The sequence below is a fragment of the Monodon monoceros genome, unplaced genomic scaffold (assembly GCF_005190385.1).
Source record: "Monodon monoceros isolate NGI ecotype Baffin Bay Population unplaced genomic scaffold, NGI_Narwhal_1 Super_Scaffold_21, whole genome shotgun sequence".
Classification (NCBI taxonomy): domain Eukaryota; kingdom Metazoa; phylum Chordata; class Mammalia; order Artiodactyla; family Monodontidae; genus Monodon; species Monodon monoceros.
Genome location: NW_021703778.1, coordinates 135154339 through 135174574, shown reverse-complemented (window position 1 = coordinate 135174574; position 20236 = coordinate 135154339). Strand labels below are relative to the sequence as shown.

The 20236-nt window shown below is 37.8% G+C and overlaps 1 protein-coding gene across 2 annotated transcripts in view; it reads right to left on the bottom strand.

The window, feature by feature from the left end:
- SYT16 (synaptotagmin 16) overlaps positions 1–19158 on the bottom strand; it is a 113103-nt gene extending 93945 nt beyond the window's left edge. The window contains exons 1-2 of one of the 2 annotated variants that reach the window (XM_029238797.1): positions 18584–19103; positions 14781–14822 (exon numbers count right to left, since the gene is read on the bottom strand). In XM_029238797.1, the coding sequence (XP_029094630.1) occupies positions 14781–14822; positions 18584–19103 (562 nt within the window). Of the gene's footprint in view, positions 1–14780; positions 14823–18583 lie in introns of both variants that reach the window. The other variant, XM_029238798.1, reaches the window with a different exon arrangement.
- Between the last annotated feature and the right edge of the window lie 1078 nt (positions 19159–20236).

The window sequence follows — 20236 nt, the reverse complement described above, 5'->3', positions numbered from 1 at the left end:
CTCTAGAGTGCAGGCTCAGTAGTTGTGGCGCACGGGCTTAGTTCCTCCGCGACATGTGGGATCTTCCCGGACCAGGGCTCGAACCCGTGTTCCCTGCACTGGCAGGAGGTTTCTTAACCACTGCGCCACCAGGGAAGCCCCCCACCCCTAGATGTTTTGAGTCAGACACATGTGGTTTGGAGTCCCAGCTACTTTACCAGCTAGAGACATGCAAAGAGTTACTGAACCTCCCCAGAACATTTGTCTTTTCTTTAAAAATAGGAATAATAATCCACCCACCTACTCGTGGACACACCTCACAAAATTATGGTTATTAAATAATATAATTTAATTAAAATATTTAACACAAAGGTAAGGTTACACTTTGTTGATTGGCTATGGGTGTTATATTTATTATTACTGATATTAACAATCAAGAAGTTCTTCACCTGGAGTGTTCTACAAAATCAGTAAGGACTCTTGGCAAAGTCTCTTGGGCACTTGCAGTGAGATAGCACATGCCAGTGGTGAGTTTTCCTGTGAAGTCTGCATTCCCTTGATACTCTACCATCTGCAAACTGATTCAGGTCTATAGATTTAGCTTCTAACCAAAATCTTTTTATGAACAATTCCTGCATGAATCATTCGCAGAGCAGCCAAGAGAAAGGAGTAGTTGCCTTTTAAGACAGAAATAAAATTTTCTCATTTAAAAAAATCTGTAAGAATAAATAACTCACATGAAGGTATTTAAGTAGCTTCTACCTTTTGTGCAATTTTTCTACTTTATTTAAATAGCCAGTCTAGGATCCCATGGTAGACAGACTCTAAGGTGGTCATCCTTACCCCCATCCCTCCCGCCTAGTGTCCATACCTTTGTGTGATCTCCTCCCCTTCAGTGTGGGCGGGACTTGTGATGTTCTTCTAACTAGCAGAGTATGACAGAAGTGATGGAATGTCATGCCCATGATTTCATTATGTAATATAAGATTCCTTTTGCCAGTAGCCTCCCCTCGCTAGCTTGATGTAGTAAGCAACCACGTTGCCCATGTGACAAGGAACTGTGGGCAGCCTCTAGGGACTGCAGGCAGCCTCCAGGAGTGAAGGGCAGCCTCCAATCAACAGCCAGCATGAATCTGGGGCCCTTAGGCCTACTTCTGCAAGGAAATCCATTCTGCCCATGACCTGAGAAGGCTTGGAATGTCCACATGAGAAGGCAGCCCAACTGATCCTTTCACTGCAGCTTTGTGAGACCCTGAGCAGAGGACCCAGCTAACTCATTTCTAGATTCCTAACCCAAGTAAACTGAATAATAAATACATATCATTTTAAGCCACTAAGTTTGTGGTAATTTGTTATGTGGCAATAGATAACTAATTCAGACACCATTCAGTTAATTGTGCAGTTAAACCAATCTAAAAGGGTGAGTTAGAGAGATTTTCTAATATCCAGGGGAGTAGCCATGATCTAAATCAAAATTATCAAGTGAAATATTGCTTTTCCTGACTTGTAAGAGATGTGCATTCATAAGCACTGAGAAGCAGGTGTTCGTGGCACCTGTGATGACAATATGCCATATGTGGTGACACAAGGGGTCCAGGTCCATCCTTGGAACAGGCTTCTGATCAGTGCACAATGTAAAGGCAGTGGGGACACCCATGAAAGGCACTGGCTCCTCCAATAGAGCTTTTGTTTCTTTGCCACCGGATTATCTATTCTTTCAACTTCTGGAATCCTGATTTTTTTCTGGTAAGCCACCTGTTCTCTATGCTCACACCACGTTTCTGGTAAAGGTCTCTCTCCACCAACCCCAGGAATGACATGTGACTTAGGTCTGGCCAATCAGTGCTCCACATTTCCCTGATCTCAGGGATTGCTAAGGTTTGCCACATAATTCAAGCAAAGCAGAGAGAATCAAGCCAATGAGTGCTAACCCCAGAATTGTTCTTTAAGTTGCCAGAAAGTGGCATTTCTTTCTCCACTAGATTATAACCTAAGAGGATATAAATCTGGAGCTTCTGACGACCATCTCACTACACATGGAGCCAGAGAATGGAACCAGCTCAGATGGATGCAGAAATAAGAGATTGAGGGAGAGAGAGAAACCAAATTCCAAAGACAACATTTGAACTCCTGGATATACCTTCTCATGGAACGAGATTTACCCCCCCCATTTGTCAATTACTTGAGCTCAACCACTCTTCTCCTTTGCTTATAAGGAATTGAGAAATTCCCTATATAATTTGAGTTTAGTTCAATTGTATAAATAGCATGGTTTTTGGTACATAAACAATATTTGGTACATAAAAAAATATTGCCTCAATGCCATTTTACAGCTAAGAAGTCCAACCTTGCAAAGGGAAGTATCACGAGTAAAACTGATCTAGCACAGACTCGAATGAAAGTAACTGCTTGTCATTATAGGTCTAAATGCAGGAGAGCAATTTTCAAACTTTCCATACAAGCAGTGGCTGCTTTTTGCAGGATCAAAACAGGATAAAAACTAGGCAGTCCCAGAAAAACTCTTATTTTGGTTTTGAAATAGACTTTGATATCACAGCTTAAGAAGATAATGCTTGAAGTTCCAACTTCATACTGGTTTCTCTTCCCCCAAAGGAACTGATTTTTGAAATGATATAAAAGTTCTTGAAGTCCTTCTGTGTCATGAACAAGAAAGTCTCCTGTGATAATCCTGTACCTGGCATCCATAAGCAAAAGATTTATGAAACATCAGAAAAATCTCAAGAACAACAGAAACTCCAGAGTAATAACTAGACAGTATTACTGATGACCAGATGCTGATAAGCTTCAGCAAAGCCACATTTTACAATCATTCCACCAAACACAGTCCTCATCCTACCCCATGGCTTGTCCGTTTACTGTTTCCTCTACTAGGAATGCTCTTTCCTTCAGATCGCTGCATAACTGTTGTCTTCCCAGACAGGTTATTCTATAAAAAGTATAGGAGGAAGGACAACCCTATATAAAATAGCACTCATCCAATTAATTTTTATCCCCTTATCCTGTTTTATTTTTCTACATGGCATCTATAACCTATGTCATATTAATTTGCTTACCTGGTGAACATCAGAATGGGTAAGACTCAGATGTCCATTGTGCCAGTTACCTATCATCTCCAGAAAGTCCCAGTTCACCTGCAAATTGTAGCTCTTGCACAATTAACATAGACTATTTCAAAATCTACACAACTGCTTGAACAACACTTTAATTACTACACTGGTCAAGGTCCAGTCAGAAAACAAAACCCACAATAGGTATTTCAACAGAGGGAAGTTAATATAGGGAACTGGTTCCACAGGTATTGGGTATTGGATAAATAGAAGGAGGAACAGAAACAGCCCAGAGATTGTAACTGCAGGAAGCAGCTACCACCCCTCTGGCTGGGAAAGCAAAGGGAAGAGGTCAAGGTTATTATAAACTAGGAGTTCAGAGGTGAGGTGCTATGGATATGCAGCTCAGACGTCTAAGGAGGGGAAACTGCCTGGTCAGTGCTGTCACCTCTGAGTGGAGTACAACGAGCCTGGATCTGGAATGCTCAAAGAAGCTGGAGACTAGAACCCACACTGCTGACAGCACTGTGAAGGGCAGTGCTGAGATGCCGACAACAGGAACAGTGAGCAAAGACAGGAAAAAGTAAGCTCTTTCTCCTTACCTCCCATCTTCCGATATCCCTCTACTGCTCCTCTTGCATAGATCAGAGAATACCCCCAAGCAAAGGCAAACAGGAGTTTGCAAAATTCCAGCCCCAACATCCAAAGCAGTATGTGGAAGAATGGATTTGAGCTGAGAGACAATAGTTTAAAAACCAGCACATATCTTAATGCATTTCTCCAATTTTATTTTCATAAGAAAAAAGCCAAACTTCAAATGAAATGGTACAATGCTTGACTTCTGACTGTATTATCACTAGCTCTTTCTTGTAAACCTTGTCAATTTTAATCCAGAGTACCATAGATGAACTTTGGGTGGTGCAGAAACCCATGAAATTTCATTGCTAAAAACGTTTGATATGTTATGTATGTATCTTCCTGCATAAGTAGGTTCATAACTTTCATTAAAGTTTCAAAGAAGCCTATAACACCCCTTAAAATTTGGTATCACTGTCCCATGTTCTCACTCATTATTTAAACTTGTTGTGGAAAACACAGACAACTTGTAGATTCCTTTAATGCCTTAACACACTGTTGGTTATGACTGTTCGTTATAGGGAAAAGGAACCAATTTGAACCATCACAAGAAAAAGTGGGGCTAGAGCAAGAGTATCAATTCGAGGGACCTCAACGAGGGAAGAAACTACCATGTTTACAAAAGGGGTTCAAAATAGGACTGTCTCTTTCATATATCCCATCTAAATACACTAGTATATGTGCTCAGAGATATACTTACATTGCAGAATTATCTGTTACGGTAGTGGAAATTGGGAAATAAATTAGATGCTCGTATGAATGGATAAATTAGATCAACAGAAGAATGAATCAATTAAATGGAATGTTAATTAATACAGTGGATTACTATATAGCAGTTAATATAAACCATATGGACATGTATCTGAACAATGTAAAAGTGTACCATTGAGTGGAAGCAAAAACAAGTTGCAGAATAAAATACGTTCAATATTATATCGTTTGTATAAAGCTTTAAAACATGCAAAATTATGTTGCACATAATTTACAAATACCTGCAGCAAAAGAATAAGAACACAATAGGAATCATAATGCCCAAATTTAGGTTTGTTTTACTCCTAGTAGGGAGAGAAGGGGAAGAAACAAAGAGGGGTCCTCAGGGGACTCCAATGACCTCCATCCTAGATGGCTTCTTTAAAATAAATCTCAATTAAATATGGGAAAATGTTAAGACTTGGCAAAGTTAAGTGGTGGGTGTTTGCTGTATGATGCTATATTTTTCTATGTTTTTGAAATGTCTCATAAATTTAAAAACTAGGAAGTGTGAAGGGCACTAAAAGCTCCATTAGCAATGGCCTAGACCACCCCTTAGCATAATTATCAAGAGCTCAAAGAGAAGAGGAACTTATAATCACACTTCAGCAACTCTTTCCATTGCAAGGCTCCTTTTCAGAAACACTCTTCACAAGGGTGGACACTGGAAAAGAGTACCAGGGAGGGAGAAAGGGGACTTACCAAACAAAGGAAAAGATAAGTGGGGAAGAAGAGAAGAGGATAAACACTCCGTGTTATTTTAAAAGATAAGCAACACACCGAACAATACAGGTAAGAATCTCCCTCAGCAAGAAGAAACAGGCACATAAGTGAAAAAAGTTCTTATTAAGCTGTAGTTCCTACCTGGCTCTGGATTCTTCCCTGTTGAGCTAGATAATTGCAAAAAATAATACACCTGCCTCAATTACGGTGTGTGCCTCAGGGCAAGGAAGACCCCTGAGCTTTTACTATCAAGTAATTCCATTATTAAGGAAAAATTTCTGGTTCCTTGGGAATTGTGAACATGGAATTTAAGCTTATTTGTAGCATAATTTACCTCTAATCCATTCCTAAAATCCATTTCCTCTTTCTTTTTAAGAAGAGGAAAATAGAAAACGGGCTTTCTCATTTTAAACCTGTCCTTAAAAATGTCCTACTGTGTATTATAGTATCCAGAAAGTAAGGCAAAAATTGAATCTCTATTTGACCATTTATATAAGTTACGTGTTCTAACTTCTGTCCATATCAAATTGTGTTACATGTCTGAAGTTTCCTTTTAAAATGACACAAAGTTGCAAAACAAGTAACAATGGCAATAACAACCTCCTTGCCTTAAATATCAAAGCTCCGAAAGCTGGACATCAGCTCCTGGCATGTTCATTAATACCCAGCTTTTCTAAAACACACAAGTCAACATAGCAAGAAAATTAACTTCATAAAGCTTTTAGAAAACAAATTCTGAAGCTTTTGCAGAATACTCAAAACTTTTTCATGGACAATTCTGGATAACCAATGACGTGGTGGCAAATGTTATCAAATGAAGTACTAACAAATGAAGATAAGTTTAACTAGGGATGGGTTTACTTTCAAGAAATCACCTGGGCAATGAAAAAGCAAAGTTCCAGTATTGCAGTTAAAGGAAAGGCAGGATGCAGCATTTCACGTTCAGTAATACATCCTATAGAGAAGAAATGAAGCCTGTGTAGTTTATAAATCAACTGCACGCTCTTGCCTGATACCACTTACTCTCAATTGCCACAAGCAATCCCCAAAACATCGACAGAACAAAATACCTTCAACCCATAAAAGCTTGAGACCAACCAGTAACTAAGAACTGGTTGGGACAGGATTTTCCCATGTTACATTAGCCTTGTCGAATAATCTGATTGAAAAGTCAAATTATATTACCATGATTTCAAAGCCTGCTGTTTTGTTTTTTAAATACACTCCATCTAGTCAAAGAGTGTTTCTGAAGTTCTACATGCCAATGTACTCGGAACACATTAATTCTATTAGCAGGCTATTTCAGGAAACAGTGAGCGTATTTCTTGGAAACAAATATATGTGGTTGAAAAACAGCCTTAAAAAAGTATGAGGTGAAAAACTGAAAACAAAGATGATTTTAAAATGCAATAGAACTCCTTCCCATCACATATTAAAGGTGTCATAATTGCTTCTCAACTGAGAAGCTGCTGTTTGGGATTTGGGTCTTTAAACCAAAAAGCCTATCTTGAGATGGCACTATAAGGACTCTATCTGCCTCTTAATCATAGGCAACTGCTAGATGAAGTGTATCTATTTTCTCTGTTACATTACTATTGGCAACCAGGTCCCCAGTAACTGCCCAGAAATGTTTCCATGGTTACAAAAAGCATTCAGCATCCCTCTTGTTTTGGGCCAATTTATCTTAAAATCTATTGTGGAGAAAAATATGGCACATTAAGGAGCATAAAATCAAGATACAACGTTATGAAAAGAATTCAAGGTTAAATGGGAAAAGCAAGCTTGACAAGGCTTTTTAAAAAGTGCATATAAATCACTGATTAAAATGCTGCCTTTTCTTAGCGTATCTCCAAATACATCTCTCTAATAGACTGCAAAGCAGCCCATGCACTGAGGCTGACGTGATCTCCAGTATAAAGGGAAAAATGAGCAAGTGAGGATAATTTAAGAGTGTTAACCAGCAGGTAACCCACCCCCCCCCAAAAAAAACAAGGGTTTTAATATTCTTGCAGCTGAGAGTCCAGTCCCATATTCTAGTTTCAGAGGGTCCTTAGGGCATTTAAATATTTTGACGAAAGAGAGAAATAAGAGCTTTTGTTCATTGTCTATAAGGCATCTGAAGTAAATCAGTGGACTCCATCTCCTCAGGCCGAGGGAGAAAGAGGGAAGTTCTCTAGAGACAACTCAGTAAAGCTCCTCCATCTATAAAATCATGAGTGATTTGGGCTAACGGGGCTGTCTCATTCTAGGTCTCTGCTGCATTCCCAACTCCCACTGCCACCAAAGAGCCAGGGCATTAAAAACATTTTTGCATCTTCTGGAACATGTTAAACAAACCGTACAAGTATTTCAATCATCTGAAGGAGAGGTCCACGGCTTATGCTTGTGTAGATTTGTCCATTCCCCCCAATGCTTTGTACATGGTAGGCATTCAATAAATATTTGGTTAACTGAGGAAGGACATCACACAAGACATCTCTTTACAGAGGAATGTTTCTCCCCATACTACCTATACATACATGCCACCCTGTATCATTTCTCTATTCCTCTTATTTTCACTGTGAAATGGAGAGAAGTGGGTGGGATTTAAAGTCATAATGCTATTAAGGACTAATTTGAAGAATTTCACTTCCAAGGAAGACAGAACAGAAATACTTTTCCCTATTCTTCCCCCCAAGTACAACTCAAAACTCTAGACATTGTATATAAAACAAAGATGAGAAGACTGAAAGATGCCAAGAAGAAGGCAGACCAGCTAGTGACCATGAGACTCAAGGAACAACATGGAGGTGAGTTTTCTGGGTTCTTTTGCCTTGTGTATCTCAGACTTGAAGCTGAGGAAGCTGGCAACCCAGAAATGCCAATGAGCACATACCAAAAAACTCAAGAGATGCCAGTTCTCTCTGTGCAAAGGGCCAGGAAATGGACAGACTACCCAAAGAGAAAAGTTTTAGACAGTAAGTGTCTAAATCCAGCCAAATAGCACAAAAAAAACTGTGTCCCCCACTCTCACTCATGCCAGCAAAGGCTAGAGAGACAGCCTAGACTTCCATACTCACCAAGCTTTAACGAGGGACCCCAATATCCCCACTAGGGGGTGCCAGAGAAGGCTGAGTAGGAATCCAGAACTTTCATCCTTGATGGCCAGTAATGAGCATCCTGTACCCCCACAGTATCAGTGAAGGGCACATGGGGAGCCTGCACCCCACCTGAAGTAACAAGGCACCCCTGCCCCACTCTACTTGGGTGGTGTCAGAGGAAGTCTAGTGGAGACTCAGGACTTTCACCATCAGTGCGGCTACCTTCACCTCCATGTCAATGGAGACCACATGGAGAGATGGACCTGCCATCCAACCCAGCATTAGTGAGGAGCACTCCTTCAAGGGTTAAGGAGGCCAAGAGGGAGACCTGGACTTCTGCCTCCACCTAGCAATAATAAGGTGGTACCCCACTGCCCCGCCAGAGCCCTGTCAAAGACTCTCTTTAGTTGAGAGGCCTTTTAGGGGGAGTAATGTCAAAATAAGGACAACTATTTCTCTTTATGTGTTCGTATCGGCTTACACACTGTTTCTTCTTACCAGCTACTACAATAGCTCCCTAACATATATCCTTTCCTCCAGCGTAGCCTGCAAACTGATGCCACAGTTATCCTTCTAAAATGGAGTTCTGTCGGTATCACACTTGATTAAGAGCTCTCTGAGATTCCCAGCTGCTTACGAGACAAAACCTAATCCTTAACACCAAAAACAAAGACCTTCCCAATTGCAGCCTATGCTACTAGCCCCATCCCTGAAAATGTCACTCTTGTCCACGTGTCTGTGTTCATGCCATTCCTTCAAATGGTATGCCTTTCTCTCTCCACTCGCCTCTTAAATTATAATTCATTCTTAGGGTTTGTAGTCCTATATCATCTGCTCTGTGGAACCTTCTCTGATCACCACTGGCAAAACCACCTCAAAAGTTACCACATAGATAACTGTTCTAATTTTCCACAAACTTTTAAAAATGGGACTACTTACATGTAACTATCTCTTAGGCATTAGAAAATTCCTTAAGACCAATATTTTATTTGTACATTTATCTCCAAGCCCAAACATGCCACCCAAATTAATGAGAATGTCCAACTTAATTTTAGAGTTTAGTGTTAAGTGTGCAAAGCTCTATGTTCTAGCTTCCACTTAGGATGTAGAAAAACTGGAAATAATGCTCTCCCTCTTTAAATAAAAATTAAATCTGCATAATATGTCAAATTACACATTTTAAAACCCATCAGAGAGCTGAGATCATAAAGCAACCAACTAATCCAAAAGTTACAAAAAGAAAACTTCTTTCCATGGGAGAAAGGACAGAAGCGTTTGCTTGCCAGGGGCAGATGCTGGATTCATACAAGCTGGCAAGAAAAATTAAGCTAATATTTTCAAAGAACTTCTAAAGACTACGTGTGTACTAGCACAAGAGTAGAGAACCCATGGGAGCCACAAACCCCAGGGAAATTGAAACCCACTTAGAAGCCTGGCCCCACAGAACTCACCTGGTACTCATAAGAAAGACAGAGCGGAGCGGGGCAGGGCAGGAGTGGAGAAAGGTCCTCTCATGGTACAGTCCTGGAGTAGGGGGAAGAGCAGCTGCTATAGACAAAATCAGAAGTCTCACCAGGATTCCTCTCTCATCTTTCCACTATGGAATAAAAGCCACAAGCCACTTGGGAAAGGGCAGCAAATCCCATCACCCTCAGACCATAGGTAGAGACACATTAAGGTGAGTGAAAAGAACAGAATAAAAACTACCACTGCTGGGGAAGAGGTAGAAAGAAGTCCTGGAGTCATACCAGTAGAAATCCCCTAACTCTGAGGGAGGGGCAAGATTACCAAGAAGGCCCTAACCCAAGACACAGGAACATATCACCTGCCTAAGACAGAGGCCGTTCCAGAACAGCAGAAAACAGAAACTTCCAACACAACAACACCATATGAGCAAACACCAAGTAATGAATAACATCAGGCTCCTTCTGGGAAAGGACCAACAGCCTGAAAATAGAGACCCTCTCTGAGGTACGGGCAACGAGAAGAGACTTGAAGCTGAAGATGGAGCAGATTTTGACAAAGATCTGTAGCAAACAAGCCCCTACCCTAAACACAATGTAATAATAGAGGGTTTTGAAGGCTATACTACAAGGAGATAACAATAACAACAACAAAACCGAAACCCAGCTCATATTCTGACTAAATTGACTCAACCCCTTCACACTAAAGGCCCAGCACTAGAAAAGGCTCACCTACTTCCAGGCAGACATACTATTTACTTCCCCTACATATGATGTTCAATTTTCAGTCTAAAATACAAGAAAAGCAAAAAAGCAGAAAGGAAAAATACACTGTCAAGACACAAAGCAGTCAAGAAAGCCAAACTCAGATATGACTCAAGTGTTAGAACTATCACACAAGGAATTTTAAAATACTATGATTAATATGCTAAAAACATATTAATAGTGGAAAAAGGGAGAAACATGCATGAATTGATGAAGAATTTCAGCAGAGAAAATGAAATAAATTTTTAACCAAATTAAAATGCTAGAAATGAAAAACAAGGTAACCGAGATGAAGAATACTTTTGATGGCCTAATCACCAGACTTCACACAACCAAAGAAAATATTAGTCAACTTGAAGACTATGTCATTAGATACGACTACCCAAACTGAAATACAAAGAGAAAAAAATAAAGAATGAAGGGAAGAAAAAGAACATTCAAGAGCTGTGGGATGATATCAGATGGGCTAGTATTTGTATAATTGGAATACCAGAAGAAGGAGCAAGAGAAAATGGATTAGAAGAAATATTTGAAAAGATGATGGCACAGAATTTTCCAAAAGTAATGAAACTTACTAAATCACAGACACAAGAAGGACAGAGAACACCAATAAAAACGAATACCAGAACACACACATACACATATGCAGTACAAATATAAACGTACACACACACACACACACCTAGATATATGCTGCTGAAAACCAAAGATAAAGACAAAATCTTTAAGGCATCCAGTGGGAAAAAAAGACACATTATATGCAGAGGAACAAAAGTAAGAAAGACAACATGCTTCTCATAGGAAAACTATACAAACCACAAGACAGTGAAATGGAAACCTCAAAGTGCTAAAAGAAAAATAACTGTCAGCTCAGAACTCTATACATATCTAAAATATATTTCAACACTAAATAAGAAATATTTTTCAGACAAACAATAACTAAAATAATTCATTAGCTGCATATATGCACAAGAAAAGTTAAAGAGTGCTTCAAATGACATAAATGATGTAAATATAGAATTCTTTTTTTCTTATTTTAATCACTCTAGGAGATAACCAACCAACTAAAGCAAATATCAAATATCAGCATATTGAGTATTTATTAAATATGTAACAACAGAAAAATAAAGGATGGGAAGGAAGAACTGGGAGTACACTGTTGTAATGTCATCTAACTATACCTGAAGCAGTACAATATTATTTCAAGATAGACTGCGATTAACTAAAGATATATGTTGTAAAATCTTAGGATGATCATTAAACTTTTTTTAAAAGAGATAAAAATAATGAGCCCATAGTGGAGATGAAATGGAATCACAAAAAGATTCAATTCAAAAGAATGCAGAAAAAAATAGGATAAAAGAAACAAAGAATAGATGAAACAAATAGGAAAAAATCTAACAAAATGACAGATTTTAATTCATTATCAATAATTACATTAAATACAAACAGTTTAAACATACCAATTAAAAGTAAAAGATTGTCAATTTGGATAAAAAAGCAGGACCCAATTATATGCCACGTACAAGAATCCCACTATAAAGATAAAGATAGATTTAAAGTTAAAGAGTAGAAAAGAACATGTCATGCCAACAGTAATCAAAAGAAAGCCAGAGTAGCCATGTTAATATCAAAGTCGACTTTAGGTCAAGAAATACTACCAGGGATACAAAAAGGTACATTATATAATGACCAAGAGGTCAATTCATCAAGAAGACGTATATTTCTAAAATGTGTATGTATTTAACAACAGAGCTTCAAACTACATGAAGCAAAAACTGAAAGAACAGAAAAGAGAAAAATAGCCAAATCCACAAATAGAGTAACCAACAGAACAAAATAAGTAAACAAAATCAGTATAAAAATAAGTATACAGGAAAACAGCCTCAAACAACTTGAAGTAATTTATAGAACACTGTATCCAATAACAGCAAAATACACAGTCTTTTTAAGTACACATGAAACATTCAACAAGTTAGAACATGTTCAGGATCATAAAATAAACTTTAATATTTTTAAACTAAAGTAATGCAGAGTATGTCCTCAGACCACAACTGAATTAAACCAGAAATTGGTAACAGAAAGTTATCCAGAATATTCCCAACATTTGGAACCTAACCTATACACTTTTAAATAAACAATGCATCAAAAAGGAAGTCAAAGGGAAATTAGGAAATATTTTAATATAATGAAAATTAAAACAACATATTAATATTTTTGGATGTAGACAAAGCAGCGTTTAGAAAAATGCATCCATTAAATGATTATATTAGAAAAAAGAACAAATTATATCCAAAGCAAGCAGAAGGAAGAAAATAATAAATAACAGAATTCAATAAAATTAGGAACAGAAAAACAATAGGGAAAAATTAATGAAACCAAAAACTAGTTCTTCGAAAAACATAGACATATAGATAGTCCTCTACTCAGACAGACCCCACACCCCTGGAAAAAATGAAGATAAAAATTACCAATATCAGGAAACAATGGAGACTACTATATAGCCTACAAACACTAAAAGGATAAAAAGAAAATACTATGTCCATAAACTTAACAACATAGATGAAATGAAAAAAACAATCCTTGAGAAACACAAACCGCCAAAAGTCACTCAAGAAAGACAGACATCTTGAATAATCCTATACACACTAAAGAAACTGAATTTTTATTTCAAAATCTTCCAACAACAACAAAATTCCAAACTCAGCTGACTTCAATGGAAAATTCTAGCAAACATTTAAGAAATAAATACTGATTTAACACAAATTTGTCCAGACTATAAAAAAGGAGAAACATTACACAACTCATGTTATGAGTCCAGCATTACCCAGATACCAAAACTAGACAAAGATATTGCGAGAAAACAAAACTATAGACTAATATCCCTAATGTAAATTGATAAAAATTCCTCAACAAAATATTAGCAAGTCAAATCACCAATATATGAAAAGAACAGTACATCACGACCAAGCAGATTTTACCCAGGTATGCAAGACAGGTTCGACACTCAAAACTTAATCAGTATAATTCATTTCAACAGATTAAAAAAAAATCATATGATCAGCTCAACAGATGCAAAACTGCACTTGACAGTATTCAACATCCTTTTTGATTAAAAACTCTCAACAAATTGGAATAGAAAGAAATTTCTTCTATATAATAAAGAGCATCTACAGAAAGCTACATCTAACTACTAAGTAACAGTGAAAGACGAAGATTTTCCACTAAGCCCAGGATCAAGGCAAACATACCCACTTTCACCATTCTTATTCAACGTGATAATATAGTGTAATCAGTCCAGAAAAAGAAATAATAGACATGGGTATTGAAACGGAATAAATACAACTGTCACTTGTGTGATTATATTATTATCTACGCAGAAAATCCCAAAATAGCTATAAAAAAGCAATTAGAGGCGGGGCTTCCCTGGTGGCGCAGCGGTTGAGAGTCCGCCTGCCAATGTAAGGGGACATGGGTTCAAGATCTAGTCCGGGAAGATCCCATGTGCTGTGGAGCAACTAAGCCTGTGCGCCACAACTACTGAGGCTGTATTCTAGAGCCCGCGAGCCACAACTACTGAAGCCCACGCCCTGAAACGGGAGAGGCCACCGCAATGAGAGGCCCGCGCACCACAACGAAGAGTAGCCCCCACTCACTGCAACTAGAGAAAGCCCGCGCACAGCAACGAAGACCAAGTGCAGCCAAAAATAAACAAATACATAAATAAAATTTTTTTAAAAAAAGCAATTAGAACTCATCACTGAGTTTAGGGAGGTTGCAAAATACAAGATTATATACAAACATCAATGGCGTTTCTATATACTAGCAAGTAGCAGTTGGAAATTTAAAGTTATAGGTATACTATTTGCAATTAAATCCAAGAAAAGGGAAATACTTAGGTATAAATCTAACAAAATATGTATGAGACCTGTATGCTGGAAACTACAAAACAGGTGAAAAAAATTAAGAACTAAATAAATGAAGTGGTATACCATGTTCGTAGATTTAAAGACACATTATTTTTTTTTAACATCTTTATTGGAGTATAATTGCTTTACAATGGTGTGTTAGTTTCTGCTTTATAACAAAGTGAATCAGTTATACATAAACATATGTCCCCATATCTCTTCCCTCTTGCATAAAGACACACTATTATTAGCATGTCATTCTCTCCAAACTGATCTATGGATTCAACAAAATTCCAATAAAATTCTCAACAAATTTTTTTGTAAAAATCAGTAAGCCTAATCTAAAAACTATATGGAAACAACTAGAATGGTCAAAACAATTTTTAAAATATAAAATTGAGGGCTCACCTGATTTCAAGACCATAATGCTACAGTCATCAAGACAGTGTGCTATTAGAGAAAGAATACAAATGTAGATTAATGGGAAAATATAGAGTCCAGAAATAGACCCACACGTATATAGATAATAGATTTTTGACAAAGATATCAAAGCAAACAATGGAGAAAGTATAGTCATTTCAACAAATGGTATAGGAATTATCAGTCACCTACATGGTGGGGGGAGGGCTTAATCCACACCTTGCATCATATAAAAAATACCTCAAAATAGATCATAGCTCTAAATGCAAAATCCATAACTTTAAAATTTCTAGAATAAAACACAGGAAAAAAAATCTTTCTGACCCTGGGTTATAGAAAGATTTCTTAGATATGATACCAAAAGCACAATTCATAAAAGAAATACTTGATAAGGTGGATTTCATTTAATTAAGAATCTCTGTTCTTTGAGGGACATTGTTAAGAGAATGAAAATTCAAGCCACAAAACTGGGAGAAAATATTTTTCAAGTACATTCCTCATATTCAGAATATAAACATAGTTCCCAAATCTCAAAATTAAGAAAACAAACAATTCAATGAAAGTGGGCAAAAGATCTGAAGACCCTACAAAGAAGTCATACAGATTACAACTACATGAAAATATGCTCAGTGTCACTAGTTATTAGGGACATGCAAATTAAAGCCAAACGGGGTGTTAAAACCTATGAAGGGTCTACGATTTTATCCTACTTGCATCTAACAAGTTTGCCTGCTACTGTTTTATAGATGTTGGCAGAGATGCAAGACTTCTGGGTTAGAGACAAAGGACAATTTACTGCTCACAGTACCTCCAAGTACAATGGGGGTAATGCAGAGGATGGCCCAGATAGATTCCGTGCGTGCAATGGGTTTATGTCGCCAGGGAACACCAAGCTTGGAAAACCTCTACCATTTGCAAGCAAATTTGCCTAAGCTTTGCCCTGAAGAGAGACATTAACTTTATTAGATTGGACAGCAAACAAATATCCCCTGTGCTCTGGAGGGACACTATCTTCCAAGGCTTGTCATACAAACACCCTTGAAAAGATAATCCAAAACAAAAGGCTGTTTGTGGCTCTGCCCTGCTCATAGGACATGCAAGACACCGATGGAGAATTATCTCCCAACATGAGTTATCACCACACACCTATGAGAATGGCTAAAAAAAAAATAATAATAATACCACAAAGTGTTGGTGAGGATATGAGTGACTGGAAATCTCATACATAACTTTTGAGAATGCAAAATTGTACTCTGGAAAACAGTGGATTTTTTTTTATAAAGTTAAACATACACTTTCCATATGACCCAGCAATCCCACTCATAGGTATTCACCTAATTGAAAACATATTCACACGAAAACTTGTTTTGCAAGTGTTTATAGTAGCTTTATTCATAATGCTAAAAACTGGAAACAACCCAAATATCCCTCAACTGCTGAATGGATCAACAAACTGAGTCCTTCCTGCAATGGAATACCATTTAGCAATAATAAAAAAAAAAGCAAACCAGTGGAACACATGACAACACAGATAAATCTCAAGGGTGTTACAATAAGGGCATTATGAAAATAGCCAGCCTCAAAAGGCTACAAACTGCATGATTCCATTTATATGACATGCTGGAAAAGGCAAACAAGAGAAAGAGAAAACATATCAGCAATTTCCAGGAGCTGGAGGTAGGGAAAAGGACTGGCCCCAGAGGGACTTGAGTGATAGAACTATTTCATACCTGGATGGTGGTGGTGGTTAGAAGACCACGTGTGTCTGTCAAAACTCACAGAACTGTGCACTACAGAAGGATGAATTTTACTATATGTAAATTATAACTTTAAAAAGGGTGGGGGTGGGAGAGTTATATGTGTAAACTCTAGAATCAGACTACCTGAGCTCTGCCTCTTTCTAAATGTCAGTCTTGGGTAGAGTCCCAAATTCTAATCATCAATTTTCTCAACTGTGAAGTGAGAATAATAATAGTATTTACCTCGTAGAGCTGTTAGCTTTCCTTGTTGTTCCATCAGTAATTATTATTTGATGTCCTGTTATATATCTAACATTGTGTTTGATAGTAAGGATACAGAAATGAATCTGCGACACGGCTGCTGGCTTCCAGAAGGCTACAATCTAGTGAATCAACATTTCCCGAATGAACAAATGAACACAATTGTTTAATTGCCATTAGATTATTACAACGATTACAAAAATTAACAGAAGCCAGTGTTAAGCATCTATTGAGCCAAATTCATGTTAATAATTTTAAATATAGTTCAACTTTAGCAAGAATTTTCTAAAATAGGAATAGAAATTTCAAGTCAAATCTAAGAAATCCTATTAGTAGTCCAGACATTTCTAGGATTGTCTCTATAGATAATTTTAAAAAGCTTGCAATTGCATTTATTTATAGTTTATCAGATTCAGAAAGAATATTAGGCTACCTTGGTTCACCAATTCATTCTAGCATTTAATACTTTAATTTGAGTAAGAGTATCAGGAAAGCATTATACATATATGTGGAATCTAGAAAAACGATACAGATAAACCGGTTTGCAAGGCAGAAATAGAGACACAGATGTAGAGAGCGGACACGTGGACACCAAGGGGGGGAAGGGGGAGTGGGATGAGTTGGGAGATTGGGATTGGCATGTAAACAACAGCATATATAAAATGGATAACTAATGAGGACCTGCTGTATAGCACAGGGAACTCCACTTCACTATACATTAGAAACTAACACAACATTGTAAAACAACTATGCCCCAATAAAAAAAAATTTTTTAAGAAAGCATTATAAAAAGAATATGAAATTATATTTCTTCATTTACTAAGACTGTATGTACCTGGATAAAGCATTCCTCTAAAAAGATAAAGCTAAGAGGAATCACTGAAAATGGATGAAGACATTAAGAAAGTATTCCAGAAAAGTCTGCTCCCTCCAACGAGAAGAGAATTAATGCGTTCACCTTTTACATTAAAAGATCTGAAAACCTGCATAAGCTATGTGTGCATTACAAACACACATCCTATATACACACCCAACACCTTTCTCTGCCTATCATGTATCTCTCTGTCTCTCAATAAAATGGGATGTCCTTACTTCAGGCTTAGAGTAACAGAAGCGTGAGAAATTTATGCCAGAACATACTACAGCTACTTTTACAGAGTTAATTACATTTTCACCATATTCATTATGCATTTATTGAAGGCCCATTATATGCTCAGTTCTGACAGGATGAAGCTCTATAGGCAGTTTGTTTTTAATGTGTCCTTTCCATTCAAGGCTAGAAGAAAAGCGAGCTATTCTTATTCCAAAGATTTCCTATCTACTGTCATCTCACACCACGTCTCAGTGCAACACTGTGAGAAGTGTTCTTGGAGTGTTATCAACTAAAAATTTTGCAACAAGTATGGCTTTTTGCACAGGATTTCACACTGAATAATATAGTAACATCTAGAGATTCCTAACCTAGTTTAAAAAAGAGAGAATATTTTAAAAGATGTTTTAAACAGTATGACATATGCACTAGGGGCTTCTCAAACAGAACCCACAGACTCGTTTTCACCATTTCACTTGCTCAGAACTATTGTTTTGGAATATGGAGCCCACCAATGTGGATCTTCCAAAGTTTTATATATTGAAAATATTCCTAAGGATTACAACTCGCATTAAGAAGCCAGTATGTGGAAAGGTATGAGACAAAAATAAAATCCAAATGATAACTAAAACAAATAAAAATAAAATGAGTAGAAATGTCCTTTGGACAAACCCATAGAAAATGATTACTGGCTAGCTTACCTTGCATTTTTCCATTAACGTTTTCTAAAATACCAGAAAGGTGGCTGTCACAGCCCTGTTGAAGGCCACTCCTTTGCTTTTCAAGGTGATGTTCTTCCTCGGCAATAGAAGAAAGCACATGTGGTGGCTTTTGGTCATCAAGGGTCTGACTGGGCCACTGGGTCACTATGGAACAGGCGTCCTTTGCATGCTGGCTAAGTCCGGGGCTTGAACTTTGGGCAGAGTCCTGCAAATCACTGTTACAACAGGAGAAATGATCCACTTCAAGAAACAAGGAATTTATGTCCTCTTGACTCCAATTGCTTTGTTCTTCATCTTCAAAGTAAGTTTCCTGAATCTGAATATCATCTAAGTCCTGGTCTAGCTTGTCACTCAATTTAGAGTCTTGTTTGTTGAAGTTAACCAGCAAAGCAGATAACGTATCTCCTGCTTGCTGGAGAGCTTCATAAACCCGATATATCCAGGAAGAGAGAGGCTGGAAGAGGTTCTGAGCATCCTGAGACGCCATTGTCAACAGCATGGCCAACTATCTGATGTCTACAAGTCCACCTGTTCCGTTCCTTCAATACTCTGGACTTAATGTGAACTACAGAACAAGCATGATGAGAGATTAAATTGGAGGTCTCTCAATGGCTGTGAATATTTCACTCTCAAAACTTCTCAGCTGAAACAGAGGAAAGAAATACTTACACCTGTTAAAGTTACAACCTCAGGCCCATCACCAGATTCCTACAATCAATGTCAAACACTATATGGGGACAAAAAGGGGTCATCATTGAAATCCTTAAGGCAGCTAAATAAAAACGACTGTAAAAGTCTAAAGGTATCAATAAATTATTTCAATGCCTGTTCACTTCTGCAGACATGTGCAAAACTTCCATTAGCACTAATGGGCTCTATTCCTGTGGACTGAGAGAAGTCTATCCCCACAGACCGTACTTAACAGTGTAAAAAGGATAAATGAATCTTCATTAAGAGGCAGCCGGACATGACATTTCAAAATACAAGAAAGGTTGGATGCTTCATCTATGAATCTGCAGATCACAGAAAGCAGGCTAATAAGCATCTCTGCTTCATGACACGAAGATTTATCCTTTCAAAGGAAATGTGTGCCTGGAATTAAAAAGCTTTTAACAAATCTTAGAGCCGGATTTTATATTTTTATGCGATTTCTAGAAATTACACCTATTCTTGGGAAACAACCAACCTCTGAAAGACTGAGGGTGGCAAGTAGATTACATAGCTTGTTGGAGACATGTCCAGAGCGTTTTGTTGCTTCTGTCTGTGTTCCAACTGCCCAAAGACAGCCCTCTACAACCTGTGAGACTCCTGGGAGACACCCCTTCCCACGAGATTCATAACCTGAAGGAGGCTCAGCTACAGATGTCGACAGAGCAACAGGGCACAATGAACACTCCAGGGCTAAAGATCTATACTTTCACGGATATGCATGAATACACACAGATATACAAACAAGTACACATATACCTGTGTATACATAACCATATGTTATGTGCATTATGTGTGCACACACGTATTGCCTCTACACTGCTTATCAACAGCTCAGGATGAATGTTATACATGACAGCAGAGCCTAAATTCCTGCTTGCACTTAATCACCCCACCTCTTTTATAGTAATAGCTTCCTTCTGA